Here is a 15,127-nt window from a genome sequence, read left to right as displayed (position 1 = left end):
ACCCCGGGAGTGCCGCCCACGGACTTGGGGAGCTCCACCGCTGCGTATTTGCGCAGTTGCGCAGTCTCAGCGGGTGTAGGAGGCTTAGAATAGCCCGGGAGCAGAGGATGCCTGCAGTGGCTTACCTCTGCTCCTTTAACAGCCATAGAAGGGTGGGGGGAGGATAGGGATGCGGGGGATGCCTGGGCCGGGGATAACACCTTGGTGGGCGGAGCCCCAATAGAGGTAGTGTGGGGCAGGGGGAGGTATGGCGGTGGGAGAAGGGACTTCCGTTCCAGGGGAAGGCGAGATAGATGCATCATATCTATCTCGCCTTCCTGTCCCCCTCCCAACCTAAAGGACCTGAGGGTCTCTCCAACCGTGCCACAAACCCTGTCGCTGCTCCTGTGCAATGCCAGGTCTATTAACAACAAAGCCCACATCCTCCAGGACCTCCTGGAGGACTCTAAGTGTGACCTGGCTTGCATTACCGAGACCTGGCTGGGGCCTGAAGGGGATGCCGTGTGGGCTCAGGCCCTGCCTGCCGGGTACTCGGTGAAGGACCAGCGCAGGTTAGGTGGGCGGGGGTGTGTGTGTGGCCTTGGTACATAGGAACACCGTGTCCCTCACCAGGAACCACATCCGACAGACCTCCTATATCGAGTGTATTTACCTGACCCTGAAGGCTAGGGACAGTCTAGGGATTCTGTTAGTGTATCGGCCACCCCGTGCATTAGCGGACTCCCTTAACGAGCTGACACAGCTGGTCGCTGAGCTGATGTTGGAGACGCCCAGGCTTCTTGTCCTGGGTGACTTCAACATCTCCCTCACGGCCAGCTATGTTCCATCCGGTGCGGCTCGGGAATTCATGGAGACCATGGCGGCCATGGGCCTGTCCCAGCTGATACAGGGTCCTACGCATTGTGCGGGTAATACTCTCGATTTGGTCTTCTGTTCGGAGGCGGAAAATCCGTGGGTGGAAATAGCCAATATTTCCCCCTTGTCATGGACGGATCACTTCCTGGTAGAGGCGAAAATCAAGGCTTCTACCCAGATCCCCCCCGGGGGTGGTGGACCAGTTAGGATGGTCCACCCTCGAAGGCTGATGGAACCTGAGAGGTTCCAAGAAGCCTTAGAGGGGCTCACGGTTGGAAATGACAGCGACTCTGTTGATGCCCTTACCGGTATTTGGAATACCGGTCTCTCTGGGGCTATACACAGAATCGCTCCCAAGTGCCCTCTCAGGCCCGCTTCCAAACGTAAGCCCTGGTATACGGAAGATCTCCGGGCGAGGAAGCGGGTTCTGCGACGGCTAGAGTACCGTTGGCGGAAACACCTTTGCTTAAATGACAAGACTCTCCTAGACCAACTGTTAAAGGACTACGGAGAGGCAATACGAGCAACAAAGAACTCGTTCTATGGTGCTCGTATTGCGTCCGCGGAGTCGCGTCCGGCAGAGTTGTTCAGGGTGGTCAGGGAGCTAACTCAGCTCCCTCCCGCCCTGAACCAGATCCTTGAACCTTCTAAGGCCTGCTGTGACTTGTTTAACGACTTTTTCGCGGATAAAACCTCTCGTATAAGCGAAGGTCTGAACGCCGACATTATGGCAGAACCTAGCGTAGAAGTGTCCAGAGCCTCCGTGGACTATGTTACACTGGATCAGTTTGAGTTGGTGAGTACCGAGGATGTGGACAAGATCCTCGGAAGTGTTCGGAAAACAACCTGCTCTCTTGATCCCTGTCCCTCATGGTTAGCGGCCCAGGGGGGACCGGTGGTAACGCTATTGTTACGCCGGATAATTAATACATCTTTGAGGGATGGGCAATTTCCATCGGATCTCAAATTGGCCATTGTAAAACCGATCCTAAAAAAGCCCTCCCTCGACCCCCTGGTTCATAATAATTATCGGCCTGTCTCGCTGCTACCATTTTTGGGAAAGGTGATCGAGAGGGCGGTTGCGATCCAGCTTCAGGCGGTCTTGGATGAAACGGATTATCTGGACCCATTTCAAACTGGCTTCCGGGCGGGTCACGGGGTTGAGACAGCCATGGTCGCCTTGGTCGATGATCTCCGTCTGGGCATTGACAGGGGAAGCGTGTCCCTGCTGGTGCTCTTGGACATCTCAGCGGCTTTCGATACCATAGACCATGGTATCCTTCTGGGGCGCCTGGCTGAGGTGGGAGTCGGGGGCACTGTGCTCCAGTGGTTCCGCTCCTACCTCTCTGGGAGGTCCCAGATGGTGCAGCTGGGAGACGTGTGCTCCAGCGAGCGGGCCCTTAAAACCGGGGTCCCTCAAGGAGCCATTCTGTCTCCCATGCTATTTAACATTTACATGAAACCGCTGGGAGAGATCATCCGGAGACATGGGGCGCGGGGTTATCAGTACGCTGATGACACCCAAATCATTTTCTCTATGTCTCCGACTGATGCAGTGACTGGGGATGGCGGCTCTCCTCTTGTGGCCTGTCTGGAGTCAGTAATGGGCTGGATGAGGAAAAACCGACTCAAACTAAATCCAGAGAAAACGGAGGTACTAGTGATAGGTTCCCCTGGTCCAGGAATGGCGGTGGTTCCACCTGTCCTGAACGGGGTCACGCTCCCTGTGAAGGACTCCGTGCGCAGTCTGGGGGTGCTTCTTGACTCGTCGCTTCACCTGACTGCTCAGGTGAATGCGACGGTCAAGAGCACCTGTTATCAACTTCGGCTTATTCGCCAGCTGCGCCCATACCTGGCCCAGAGGGACCTAGAAACTGTTGTACATGCTCTGGTAACTTCGAGACTGGATTTCTGCAATGTACTCTACATGGGGCAACCCTTATACCAAACTCGGAAGCTGCAAATGGTACAGAATATGGCAGCCCGGCTGGTCACTGGCGTATCCAGGACCAGCCACATAACACCTGTGCTAAAAGATCTTCATTGGCTGCCCATCCGCTTCCGAGCTCAATATAAGGCGTTGGTTATTACCTATAAAGCCCTAAATGGCTTGGGCCCAGGATACCTAAAGGACCGCCTCTCCCCGTACATTCCGCCTCGCACCCTCAGAACATCTGGGCAGCAATTACTGAAGGTGCCTGGGGCCAGGTTAGCTTCCACTTCGAGAAGGGCCTTTTCCACAGCTGCCCCAGCCCTTTGGAACACGCTGCCCACGGAGCTCCGCTCATCTACCACCCTGGCCCAATTTAGGAAGGACCTCAAAACCTTCCTATTCAAGCAGGCATTCCCCGATTAAATATCCTGTGGGCCTCCCTCCTCTTCCGTGGCCATGAGGTTGGGCTAAGGGGCTTTTATTGTTGTTTTTTAGATTATTTTGTTGTTGTGTATATGTTTTTAACCTTTGTATTTTGCTTGCACTTGCTGCATCATTGTAAGCCGCCCTGATCGTTTGGAAGGGCGGGATACAAATAAAGATTTTATTATTATTATTATTATTTGGGAAACAAAGCTTGTTGGGTATGCTAGATAAGAGCTTTGCATGCTCCATGGAGCTCTGTTTTCCTTGTTTTCCAAGAACATTTTCAGTGTGCAGTCAATGTATCCCAAGGATGAAGATTTTGCTTATGTAGTCAAAAATTCTCTCTGTTTCATCAGCATGGTTGACCTGCGTCCTTTAATGCTGAACCCTGAGGGCTTCCGTCCTACACTCCTGGGCAACAGTTCTCTCGGCCGGATGAGATACTCCAACCCTCGGAGGTGTGGGTCTTTTCTGATGTACATTTCCCCCATTGTCACGGTGATGTCTTGATCTTCGCTTTAAGTCAACTCTGAATTATGGTGACCCTATCACAAGGTCTTACGACTTACTAGTGTTTATTTAGTCTCATGGCTTCCCTCAAAGGTTTCTGGGAACTGTAGTTTGCTGGTAATGGTCTGTTAGAATTTTATGGGAATTACAGAATCTCCTGGGAAGATGGGAGTGTGAAGTGCTCTTCTTTGTACGTTCCCACAAGGTGACTCAGGCCTGATCTGCACTCCAGAACGAATGTAGTTTGATGCTGCTTGGACTGTCATGGCGCAGTGCTATGGAATCCTGGGCTTTGTTGCTTGTGTGAGATGTTTAGTTTTCCCTGTCGGAGAGTTCCGGTGCCCCGCCAAGCGACGTATCCAAGAATTCCCTAGCATTGAGCCCTGGCAGTTCAAGCGGTGTCAGACTGCTTTACTCCTGCAGTGTGCCAGCATTCCCAAGGTTTCTTTGCTTTTGTCGTCTTGTCTCAGGTTTCCCTCCCATAGTCCTGCTTCATCTTCCCAACCTCCCAGTTCCAGCTCCTCCAGCAGCACTTCCATTTTCAACACCCCTGTGATGGCAAGACACAAAGGCAACAAAGAGGACGACAAGGACCACGATGCTCCAGGCTCCGACTTCAACTCCTCAGGGGCCTAGAAGGCTTGGCATGTGTGGGAAGAACCGACGCGAAATAAAAAGCGGTGCATGCTCCCATCCACCTGTGGACCTGTCTCTCTTTCTCTCTCTGTGTTGGTGTGTAGGGTGCTATTGAGGTGTGCATACCCTCCAGCATTTCCCCAATAACAATTAGGACATGTGTGGCCAAGCAAGAGAATGAATGTTCTTTATAGGGAAGAGTGCACAAAATTACTACTTCATATCCCCTCACTATCCCCTTTGCCATCCCTATTAATCTCGCTTACAACCTTGCACCAACATTTCTGAACCAAAGGGCATTCCCGCCACATATGCCCACACAATCCTTTTGCCCCACAGCTTTCCCAGCACTTTGGCAATAGATCGATCAGGTGTTCTGTACCATCTCCCAATCCATTTCATCTGTCATACTCTTATCCTGGCATTTTTATTTCTCGAACGGCGTACTAGTAACAGACCCACCACCCTTTTCTATCTATATGATATTCTCCACAACGTAGGCTTTGCCAATGAGGTATTCCAAAAATTCTGGCATCCAGTCTCGGAGGAGGAGAGGAGGTTTAGTGCTCCAGTAAGGATAGAAAACCTCCCGTTGTCTCAGCATGCCTCCTTTCACAATTTCCCGGGCGCATTCTTCCTTTGAACTTGGCGACATCAATGTTTTGTCCCCTATGGCGTTCATAGCCATGTCTGCCAGAAAGAAAACAAGTCGCCAATAGTAATAGTGATAGCGTGTACATTTCTCTAATCTGTGAGCCAGTTGTCCCCAACAAGTTGGGTCCTCATTTTACCTACTGACAAAAGGATGGAAGGGTGAGCCAACCCTGGGATCGAACTCACAACCTTGCCAGCCACCAGTCGGCTCTGGGTAGCATTGGGACCGAGGCAGGTCTGTGAGTGTGGAAAATATGGCGCATTGGCCTAAGGCTCACCTGTGTCGATGTACCCCAAGACTGCAATGGTGACAGGCAGCTCGGCTTTCATAAGGCGAAGTTCAGTGCGCAGGCTGCTGTAGAAGCCCTCTAGGGCGGATTTACTTGCTCCATATGGGACAGCGAACGGGGAGGGGACGCGGCCTGACAGAGAGGGAGACATTTTGGTTTGGGTCATTGTAGGTTGTGTTGCTTTTGGAATGGCACAGCCTGGTCCAGAGTCTCTTTCCTTGGCAGTAATGCCCCTCCATACTCTTTTGAAGGTTGGCCCTGAGTCCATTTGAATAAAATCTATGGTTTTGTCGGGGGTTGGAATATCCCTTTCAGCTGGACTGTGGGCCTGAGCTTAGAAAGCTAAATAAACCTATTGCAAGATAGGCTTCCAAGAGGTGCAGCTTTGCTATGGCACTGTATTTAATGAGACTTGAGTATCCAGGGATTTTGGTATCTGCAAGGGGTCCTGGAACCAAACCCAGGCAGATACTAAGGGTCCTCTGTATTCTTAACTAAGCATCTGATGTAGACTTGATATCCCCCAACATGTCCTACCGCTCATGGAAGATACGACGATGATGCTCCCGTGAGAGTCTTGCAACATATCCAGCGCCAAAATGGTCAGCTGGACGTAGCTGAAGAAGTTGATGGTCATGGTCTTGATCACGATCTCCACGTCTCTTTGGAACGGACCGAACTGAAAAGTTAGCCCCACGTGGTTCAATATAAGGTGGTCAAGGCCTCCTGGCAGAGAAGAAGGTACAAAAGACACTCAGCACAACCGAAATGACAGAATTTGTGTTTTGGGGTCAGATAGTTTCTATGGTGTCCCTTAGGATTATCTCAAGATGAGCCCAGCCTTTTTATTACACAGATGGTGCTGGAACCTGAGCACCAAAGTTTGCGATGAGTAACTTGAACCCGTTGGGTTGATGAACAGAAAGATAGCCAAGTAGACCCAGGTATCTTTCCTGACCTGTCTTCCTAAGTAATCATTTGTTGCCTAGTAGATTATCCTTATCACTATTTCCTTCCTGCATCTTCTCCAAGAAGCTGGCTCTTTGTTCTACAAAGAGGCACTTAAAGGATGTCTCCCTAGTGATTGCAATGGGAGGCAGTGTGGTGTAGTGGTTTAAGCATTGGACTAAGGCCTTGGGAGAGCAGGGTTTGAATCCCCCTTTTCCCCTGTGCCCTTAGCTTGCTTCCATTGGTGCAAACCAAGTTCAGAGCGCAAAAGTACTTTGCATTCACTTATTCAGCAGGAGAGAGAGAGGAGAGGGGGCCATCCTGCCCTTCCCAGTAAACTCAGGGAAAATCAAACGGCTGCATCCTCTCCTAGCTTGTCTTTTGTTCCTTTAAAGAGTTATTCTTTCATTAAACCTCTGGATGCAAACCTGTGGTTGGGAGAAGTGCCTTTTAGGTGGCTGTTTAGCCTGCTGCAGTTTGCAAATATTGATTTAAACTGAGTATTGCAACTTGCACATTTCCAACCAGGAAAATTTTGCTTTGGGTGCCTCAGCTCTCTTTCTAAAGGCTCAGCTGAAGTTTTGAGGGACTGTAATACTAGAGGTTTGAATCTGGGTGCTGGATGAAGGGGAGACTTGGATCTTTACCCAGCGCATCCTTGGTTTCTTCCATCACCTTCTGGGCAGCCGTCAAATTGCTCATGTCTGCTGCAACGTATTGAGCAGAGCTGGCACCCAGGTCTAGGCATTTTTGGACTACCTGGATTGAACAGGGAGGAAAATGAAGGGAGAAATCAGAAAGATCAGCATCAGCAATGTATCTACTGCTATATTTCTGAAAAGCGGTCATGCCCAACTGTCGGTCAGAATAGACAATAATAGGTTCAAGGAGCCAAGGGGCAGACTTCAGGTTGTGTTTGTGTGTCCGTAAAGTTGCTTAGCAGGATATTGATGGTGAAAATTATTGTTCAAGAGAGGCCATAAACTGGCCCAGGGCTTCTATGATAAAATTTGTAAATTATTTACTGCGTATGGATGATCACCAGATTGTCTGCAGCTTAAACCAAAGGTTATCTGAAGGCCCACATTCTCCCCAACGAGCCTGCCCATGTTTGGAGATCTTCTAGGGAGGCCCTACCTTCTGTCCCTCCATCCTTACAGGTGCATTTAGTGGGAAGATGGAAGAGGCAGCCGGTTAGTGGATTGTGAAGATGTAGAATATGACACTGGCACAAGTCTCATAATCCGCATTGGCACTCCCCAGTCAGTATGCTGATGTACAACAGGGTGGCTGTGTATCGGTTTCATTGTGCATTGGTCCTGCTGTGCATGGGTTCCGGTGTGCATCGATTACTTTGCTGGCTCCCTTTCATAGTAAAACGACAGCAGCCCTTTACTGGATACAGATGCTATAGAGCTGCCCAGTTCTAATCCCCGCAGATGTAAATCCACCTATTAAAACTTATCCCTAACAAGTTCCAGCTGACACTTTTAACTACTTTGAAGTCTGCTGTCCTATTTTTCATTTTTGTGCGATACCAATGATGATGATGATGATAATCACTGATAGTAATAATACCTCCTGGAGTCGCTTCTCTCTCCTGGCTGTCACCATCACATGGGCCCCCATCCGTGCCAATTCGTAGGCAATTTGCTCTCCAATCCCTGTGCTTGCACCCGTCACCAGGATCCGTTTCCCTCGCACCAGTTCTGCACACATAGAAAAGGGCAAAATGAGGCATTTCCCCCCTTTATCGAAAGAGCTGGAGCCACGCCAGAATCCTTGCAGTGACTTACTTCTATGGAGACCTAGCACAGTTTTGATAGTTTCGATTTACGTTGATATGTATTAGTATCCTTGCATTAACCCAGATGGTTTCCGACCCAAACTCCAATGAGTGATTGGCTCACCGGTGGCACTGCATGTGTCAACGTTGCCTGCAATGCAATTCCAATGTGGTCTGCAACTGGAGCTCTAGGACTGGGTGTCACTCGGGATGCAGCAATGTGACATTTCCACCCCTTGCAATTCCTCCTTGCGCTGAAGATTGTTTGAAGAAAGTGGGTGGAGACATCCATGTGTTGCATCCCGTTTGACAGGAGAACAGACCCCTGTCGCTTGCAGTAGCTGCTGTCTAGTAAGACTGGATTACAGATTTTTATTAATTGTATTCACTATTGCATACATAAAGATCATGACTATGAATCAGTGATGAATGTGCAACACAAGCTTATGCATTTGTCACTGCAATTGTGAATTCCAGCCCATGTCTCTACTTGGTCCCTAAATGAAGCAGGCCTCTTCCATTTGCATTGAGGAGGACTCTGCTGTCCCTAGCAGGCCTCATTTCTAAGACACACCACCTATAGGGGGAAATGCTTGCTCAAGTCACAAGGTCCTATAACACAAGCTGTTGTATAAGAGTTATAACAGCTATTACACTCCTTTTGATTTGCTAACTGGATCTCATGATGGCCTGGGTGGAGAACTGCTGTCTACTCCGAGTCCCACAAGGGAAGCAAGATGGGCTGTAAAAGCCTCCTGCAGTTAGATGAGGTGAGTTTCTGGCATGCCGATCCTCATCAGGAAATGGTGTCAGGGTTGAAAGGCGGCAGCACACCAAAACACCAGGCCCCTCCTGTTCGGTGCTCCAGCACTTAAGATGCAAAAGTCAACAATGTAAAGAGCTCTGGGAGACCAGGCTTCCTATGTCCAAAATCCACTGGGTGACCCACACGCTCAGCCCCAGAGGAAAGCAATGGCAAACCTCCTCTGCAAAAAAAATCTTGCCAAGAAAATCCTAGGAGTCACCATAAGATGGAGTTGAGGGTGATAACAGTGAAGTCAACAATAACACACCCGATATGGGGCTGTTTTTGACAATTGTTTGGAGACTGCAGCAGGTTCTAAATACTGCAGGGAGAAGGTTGACCGGGGCTAGTTATAGGGAGCATATAACTCCCTTGCTGAAACAACTTCACTGGCCACTGGTCCATTTCTGGGAACAATTCAAAGTGGCTAGTTTTGACCTTTTACATCCCTATATATCTTAGGTCCAGACAATTTGAAAGCCTGTCTCTCCCCAGAAGAGCCTACCCAAACTTTGCAATAGCTTTCTCTCCATCCCACCAGTACCCTGCCTTTGCATTTTACTAGTTGGTCACCCAGCTTACCGCTCTGATGTTCCTTACCTTCAGAGAAGGTTTTCTGGTTGTAGAAATGGTAAGCGCAGAGAGCGACAAGGATAGAGGCAAGGATCCGGAGGACAGCCATGGTGCCTTCTCAGATCAATCATTAAACTCTACTAACACTTCTACTCCAAGTGCACACAAGGATCAAACTCCAGAGCCTGTCCCTTCCCACCCCAAGCAGCTCTTTGCCCAGAGGAAAGCATGGGGTGGAGTTTCCCAGACCCAACTGGACTTCATTTCCTTCTGTACAATGTCTTTTGAGAACAAAAGAAATACAGATGTTCAGCAAAGTAATTTCAGTAAAAAAGATGCCTTAGTCACCCTGTTCAGAATTCAGAGACATAGCCATGTGAGGCTGGGAAATCAGTATGCAAAGGGATCTTGTAGCACCATTGAGTCTGAGCAAAATAAGTTGTAGCATGAGCTTTCATGGACTTGGGTGGTGTCTACAAGGGCCAGGATACTCAGAGCATGATGCTTGCCTCCGTTCCAACACCAGGCTGCTGTTTGAAATCCTGCTGTCCAGGAGGGACCTTTATCAAACATGCAGTGAGACCGGAAAACACTTTGACTACCCTTAATGTAATGTATGAATATAGCAGATATGGGTCTGCGTGTGAGATACTGGTCAACTCGCCGCATGTCGTCTGAACCTGGCTGTGATATAGATGGGTGCCACTGCATCATGTATGCAATCTGTAACCTGAAATAAATGTTACTACTTTTCTGTTCCTGGAGGCTATGAGAGATGGGGATTCTCAGGAGGCTATCCATCCCAAGGAGGCCAAGCTTCTGGTTCCTCCAGCCATGGCCATCGAGATGTTCCAGGAGTGACCCAAATCATTAATTCTTTCCTAAGGCAACAGTGGAAGCTTAATGGATCCCAGGGCAAAAGGCTTGCAAGGAATTCCCCAAAGGGCTGAAGACCTGCCCTCCTGGACAAAGCAGCAGCTTCTTCTTGTGAGTAGTCTGCCCTCAACATTTGTGACGTTGACTTCTGTGGATGTGATTAATATGTTCTCTCTACGAATCTCTAGGTCACAACTCTGCTGGAATTTGGAGTCGTGCTGGAGATTCCTAGAGAAAACACTTCTCTGGGTATTTGTAGGTCCTCCAGCATGATTCTATGGTCCACTTTTGGCAGATGTTGACCACAGAGTTGCGTTAAAGGACAGTCTACATTGTTCCCAGTCCATAAGAGGATCTGTCACCACTAAATGTATGCAGGAGCATACTGGTGAGGGGGGAAAACCCTTTCATAAGTTAAGATACATATCATTCTAATTTCACATGTTTGCAGGGCTTTATATATGTTTCCGGAGCACAAATTGCTTGAAATTGTGCAGTAGGCCACCCTGACATCCCAGCCCCACTCCTGCTAAGCATCACCCTGCTAACCCATACAGGCTAGTGAAATAAATATCCTTAGTTTTATTTGCAATTGTTCTATCCAGCCTCTCTCTAAGGATTTAGACTGGTTCATACAGTCAACTTAAAATAATTCCCAGGGACTTGTAAATGCAGTCATCTAATCCCCGGGGGTAGGGAATGGTTTTGGGGTAGAAGGCCATTGTAATGTTCCTGATAGACATGCCTGGACAGGCGAAATCCCATTTCAGTCCTGGGGATTGGAGTACGTTCATCCGGTGCAAGATGGCAATCCAGCATGGTATGGGATCCCTACAACTGTCACAGTTCTTTCCTCCTTGTTCTGGATCCCCTAAATCCTTCTTGACGTTTCTCACCCTCCTGGGCTGTCTGAGGGTGAGACACAAGGCCTTCCAGGATTCTTCTCTCCCTTGGGGCTTTGTGTGATGATGTGGCCAGCGATGCAAGGCAGCAAACCATCTGTTCCCCTGCTTTTCACGGTGCATCACGACAAAAGCAAGTGGCAGTCACTGTTGCAGAGCTCAAGGAATTTATGGAGCAAGGAGTTCTGACAGATGAAAGAGTGGCAAATGGGTTGGCGTCCCAAAAATCTGTTCCTGGGGTGGCACCGCTTGGCTGTTGTGCCACTCAATCCAGAACATGTGGAACCTGCAGATGGAAAGAGAAACAGATGCATGATTACAAAAACTGGATTTGTCATACTGTGTTGAAGCCCCTACCTCTTACGTCCAGGGAGCCAAGGTTGCTCCTTCTTCCTTGGCTGTCTACTTGCTTAGGGTTGCCACAAGGTGGCCCTCCCCATTGACTTCAAACTTACCTGAGCAAAGGTGTGAGTCCCCAGCACTACAGTAATGTCTCTTCCCCAAGGATTTATTTTCTGGTGTGCTGAACTGGATCACTTGAGGACAACCAAAGGCAGCAGTTCCCCACACCGAGAACTCAGCTTCAAAGATGCAAAGGAATCAGCCCTTGTGGGGCCAATGTTCACGATAGCCATCGGCTGCTTCCGGTCCCGAGCTGCGAGGGCAAACTTGTAGGCCGAGTACACCTGCCAGGGTACAAAACCAAGCACCTGTCCAGTTCAGACTTATAGACTGCATGGGTTGCATGCATCCCCTGGGTACCCACGCAAAGTGCCCAGCAGCCCCCTTCATTCTTTCAGCTAAAACCAATTATATTTGGGCGCTGCAAAACACATACCCAAAAAGGGTTCCAATCACTTTGAAATACTGTTTCAAGGGAGGGAAGCGTCCTGAAATATCAAGGCCTGAAAGACAGCTAGGAGTGACGCGACGTCATGTATGGTTGTCCAAAGGGTGGCCATGAGAGCTGCAGTCTTCCAAAGGAGGCCAAAATGGAACCCTGGGATCCTCTGGGTTCCAGATCACACACTCCTTTTGTCAACCGTGCACATCCACCAAAGCTGACCAAAAAATTGAGTTGGAGAACCTACAAATGCCTAGAGATTTTTTAAAAAGAATGTCTAGGTCTTCCATTGCAACTCTATGGTCAACCTCCAGCAAAGCCACGCTGGAGGACCTAGACATTCCTGGAGAGGACACGTTACTCAAATCTGTGAAAAAGCCAAGCTGCGGAAGTCAAAGGAGCAAACGCAGACTGCGGTCTGTAGTTTGAAAATGTCATTTTAAGGTTTCCGCTTTGTACCTTTTTAGCTGGAGAGCTCTTTTCGAAGTTACAGTGGTACCCCGGGATACGAAAGCACCGCGTTACGAAATTTCCGGGATACGAAAAAATTCTATAGGAAAAAAACTGTTCCGGGTTACGTTTTTTTTTCTGGCTTACGAAAAAAATTTTTGGTGCTTGTCGGCGCTTTTTCACACGGAATCGCGGCTTCCAGCGCTAGCGCCTATGGCTTTTTCAGCTAGCGAAAGATTTCGGGTTATGAAGGGCGCCGCGGAACGGATTATTTTCGTAACCCGGGGTACCACTGTATAAGGCACCTTGAATCTCAATGTGGGGCGAATGGCAAGAAATCTAATTACCAAGATACCAAGAAATCTAATGACTACTACAACAACAACGTTGTGTGTAGGACACTCACGGACCTGGAGCGAGGAGCCAGCCACCAGGATGGCATCCGACTCGGCCAGGCGCTGGTACACAAAGTCCACTTTCTCTTTGCCGACGGTATCCCCAAAGAACGTCACGTCTGGCTTGAGGGGCCCACCACATTTGTTGCAGGTCGGGACGCAAAAAGTGCGCACTTGCTCCTCCGAGAGAAAGACGTCACCGTCAGGGGCCACCCCAAGTGCCTCGGCTTGCCATGTGGGGTTCAGGGCCTGGAACCGCTCCTGGAGGTCGGCCCGGGAGGTTTGGTCACCACAGCTGAGGCACAGGACCCTGCGGGACAAAAAAGAACCCATGGAAAACCTCAGGTGCAAGAAAACAGAGAGAAAGCGCCCCCCCCCCCCCCGAAATCCATCCCAAACCTGTCGGGTGCATATTTATGTCTCAGACACATCGCTCAAAGAATGGTTGCATGTGCTGAATCTTTACTGTTCTCAATTCCATGTATACATCATGGATCTTTGAGTTGTTTCTTTTTCTTCGTTTGTTTTGATATTTTTACTACCAGTTTTCCAAAGTGGTGGCGGTTAAAGTGAGATCAAGTGGCTCTAAGTGTGCAATGGGACCTGGTTGCTTAGGTTTTGAAATCTGAGGAACCGGGACCGTCTTTCCCATTGCAAATTCAAACCCGGTGCCCCTCCTCACCTGTGGGTGCAGCCGTGGAGCTCGGTCAGACGCTGGCTCCCAGCCTTGGCATGGAGGGCATCGACGTTCTGGGTGACCAGCCAGTGGAGTCTCCCTGCCTGCTCCCAGCTCCTCAGGGCCAGGTGGGCAACGTTGGGGCGATGGCAGGAGAACTGAGGCCAACCCACAAAATTCCTGGCCCAGTACCTCTGGCGGGCTTTGGCGCTCCGGAGAAACTCGGCATGCTGGATGGGGCGCCGGTCGGTCCGGGCGTAGAGGCCCACGCCTTCGGAACGGTAATCCGGTATCCCCGATTCAGTGGAGATGCCAGCTCCGGTTAAGACGAAGAGCCTCTGGGAGTTGAAGAGAAACTCCTGCAGCTTTTGGAGTCCTTTGGGGTCCACAGGTGGGCAGGCAGGCACAAATGCCAAGGTTGGAGCCAAGGGGGCCACTGAGGAGCAGGCCCTGTGGTGCCAACGCCGTCGGAGGGAGGCTTCGGAGGACTTCAGGAGGGAGGTAATGCTCATCTTGGGGAGGAATGAACAAGAAAAAGGGGACAGTGAGTCCCAAACCAAGGCCCTCTGTGGGCATGAGAATGGCATACGACGGGCGCCAAACCTTGGCATTGCCTGTCCAGCGATTGGCCCCCTTGGCCAAAGCCTGGCTGGTTTTAATACCTAGCTTATCAAGGATTTGCTGCTGCTGTTGTTGCTTAACTTGGGATTGTGTCCGCTCGCTTTTAATTGTTGTTTTAACGGATTTGGTTCCCTGGGATCTTGACAAGGGAGAGATTTTGGCCTCTTATGGCCGTGTCCTAAAGGTTCTCAGTTGGAGCCTGAGTGCAAATCACAACCCAGGGCTACTTTAGGGATTGACTCCAAGTACTCTGTGTGGGTCAGAAATAAATATATCTCCCAGTTTGGAAATGTGAGAAATAACCTGCTCTGCTCCACTCTGGGCCCACAACAAACTCCAACTCCCAGAATTCCAGAGCTTTCAGCTAGGGCAGTTAAAGTGGTGCCAAGCTGAGTTATTTCTCCAGTATGGATGCAGCCCAGGCTGACCCAGCTTGAACTGCCATGCTCCAGTCTACAGAGCCTTGGGATCTGTAGTTTGGTGGGGTACCAGCCCTCTTGGGGAGATAAGGCTTCGAGGAGGTAGGAGAATGCCTGGGATGTGTAGTTTGGGGAGGCACCAGAACAAGGCGCTGTGAGGCAGAGAAGGCTGCAGACCTTTGCAAAACTACTTTGCAAACACTACTTTGCAAAACGACTGGATTCCAGCCCTCTTAAAAGCGAGGTCAAACCGCAAGATCCCTGCAGTGTAGATGGCACCCGAGGACAGGAGAGGCTTCTTAGCTAAGGGAAGGCATCAAAGGGGTACATTATCGGCTCTGTAGTCTTCTTTCCTCTTCGATCCACTGATTCCCCCCCCCCCCCCCCCTTCCAAAAAATACTTACTGCTCCCGATCCTGAGCAATTTGACCTCCACTCGCGCTCCCTAGTGCGCACGCGCGCCGAGAGGGAGCGCGGAGGCTGCTGGGAAATGTAGTTGCCCCAACGGGAAGCCCGGGAAAACTGCAA

General features: G+C 49.9%; 3 protein-coding genes across 5 annotated transcripts in view; 1 reads left to right on the top strand and 2 right to left on the bottom strand.

The window, feature by feature from the left end:
- The window catches only part of LOC121916429, a 9,021-nt gene extending 4,490 nt beyond the window's left edge, over window positions 1–4,531 (top strand). For both annotated transcript variants that reach the window (XM_042441464.1, XM_042441463.1), the window contains exons 6-7: window positions 3,571–3,672; window positions 4,195–4,531. In XM_042441464.1, coding sequence (XP_042297398.1) covers window positions 3,571–3,672; window positions 4,195–4,360 — 268 coding nt within the window. In that variant the 3' untranslated portion in view covers window positions 4,361–4,531. The remainder of the gene's footprint in view (window positions 1–3,570; window positions 3,673–4,194) is intronic.
- Window positions 4,532–4,784: 253 nt separating this feature from the next.
- On the bottom strand, window positions 4,785–9,601 carry LOC121916428 (hydroxysteroid 11-beta-dehydrogenase 1-like protein A). 2 transcript variants are annotated; one of them, XM_042441461.1, is made up of 6 exons: window positions 9,444–9,601; window positions 7,831–7,961; window positions 6,900–7,011; window positions 5,842–6,030; window positions 5,293–5,436; window positions 4,785–5,050 (listed from the first exon to the last, which is right to left on the bottom strand). In XM_042441461.1, exons 1-6 carry the CDS (start codon window positions 9,523–9,525, stop codon window positions 4,836–4,838), a joined length of 873 nt encoding a protein of 290 aa, XP_042297395.1. In that variant the 5' UTR covers window positions 9,526–9,601; the 3' UTR covers window positions 4,785–4,835. The 2 variants fall into 2 exon arrangements, with proteins under 2 accessions (XP_042297395.1, XP_042297396.1); XM_042441462.1 differs by lacking the exon at window positions 9,444–9,601 and adding an exon at window positions 8,049–8,196.
- An 830-nt stretch (window positions 9,602–10,431) lies between these two features.
- Window positions 10,432–15,065, bottom strand: SIRT4 (sirtuin 4). Its single transcript, XM_042441460.1, has 5 exons — window positions 15,005–15,065; window positions 13,566–14,071; window positions 12,899–13,193; window positions 11,650–11,880; window positions 10,432–11,480 (listed from the first exon to the last, which is right to left on the bottom strand). Exons 2-4 carry the CDS (start codon window positions 14,069–14,071, stop codon window positions 11,728–11,730), a joined length of 954 nt encoding a protein of 317 aa, XP_042297394.1. The 5' UTR covers window positions 15,005–15,065; the 3' UTR covers window positions 10,432–11,480; window positions 11,650–11,727.
- Window positions 15,066–15,127: the final 62 nt, after the last annotated feature.

Source organism: Sceloporus undulatus, chromosome 10 (assembly GCF_019175285.1).
Source record: "Sceloporus undulatus isolate JIND9_A2432 ecotype Alabama chromosome 10, SceUnd_v1.1, whole genome shotgun sequence".
Taxonomy (NCBI): domain Eukaryota; kingdom Metazoa; phylum Chordata; class Lepidosauria; order Squamata; family Phrynosomatidae; genus Sceloporus; species Sceloporus undulatus.
Note: the sequence above shows the minus strand (reverse complement) of the source record. Positions and strands in the feature narration are given on the sequence as shown.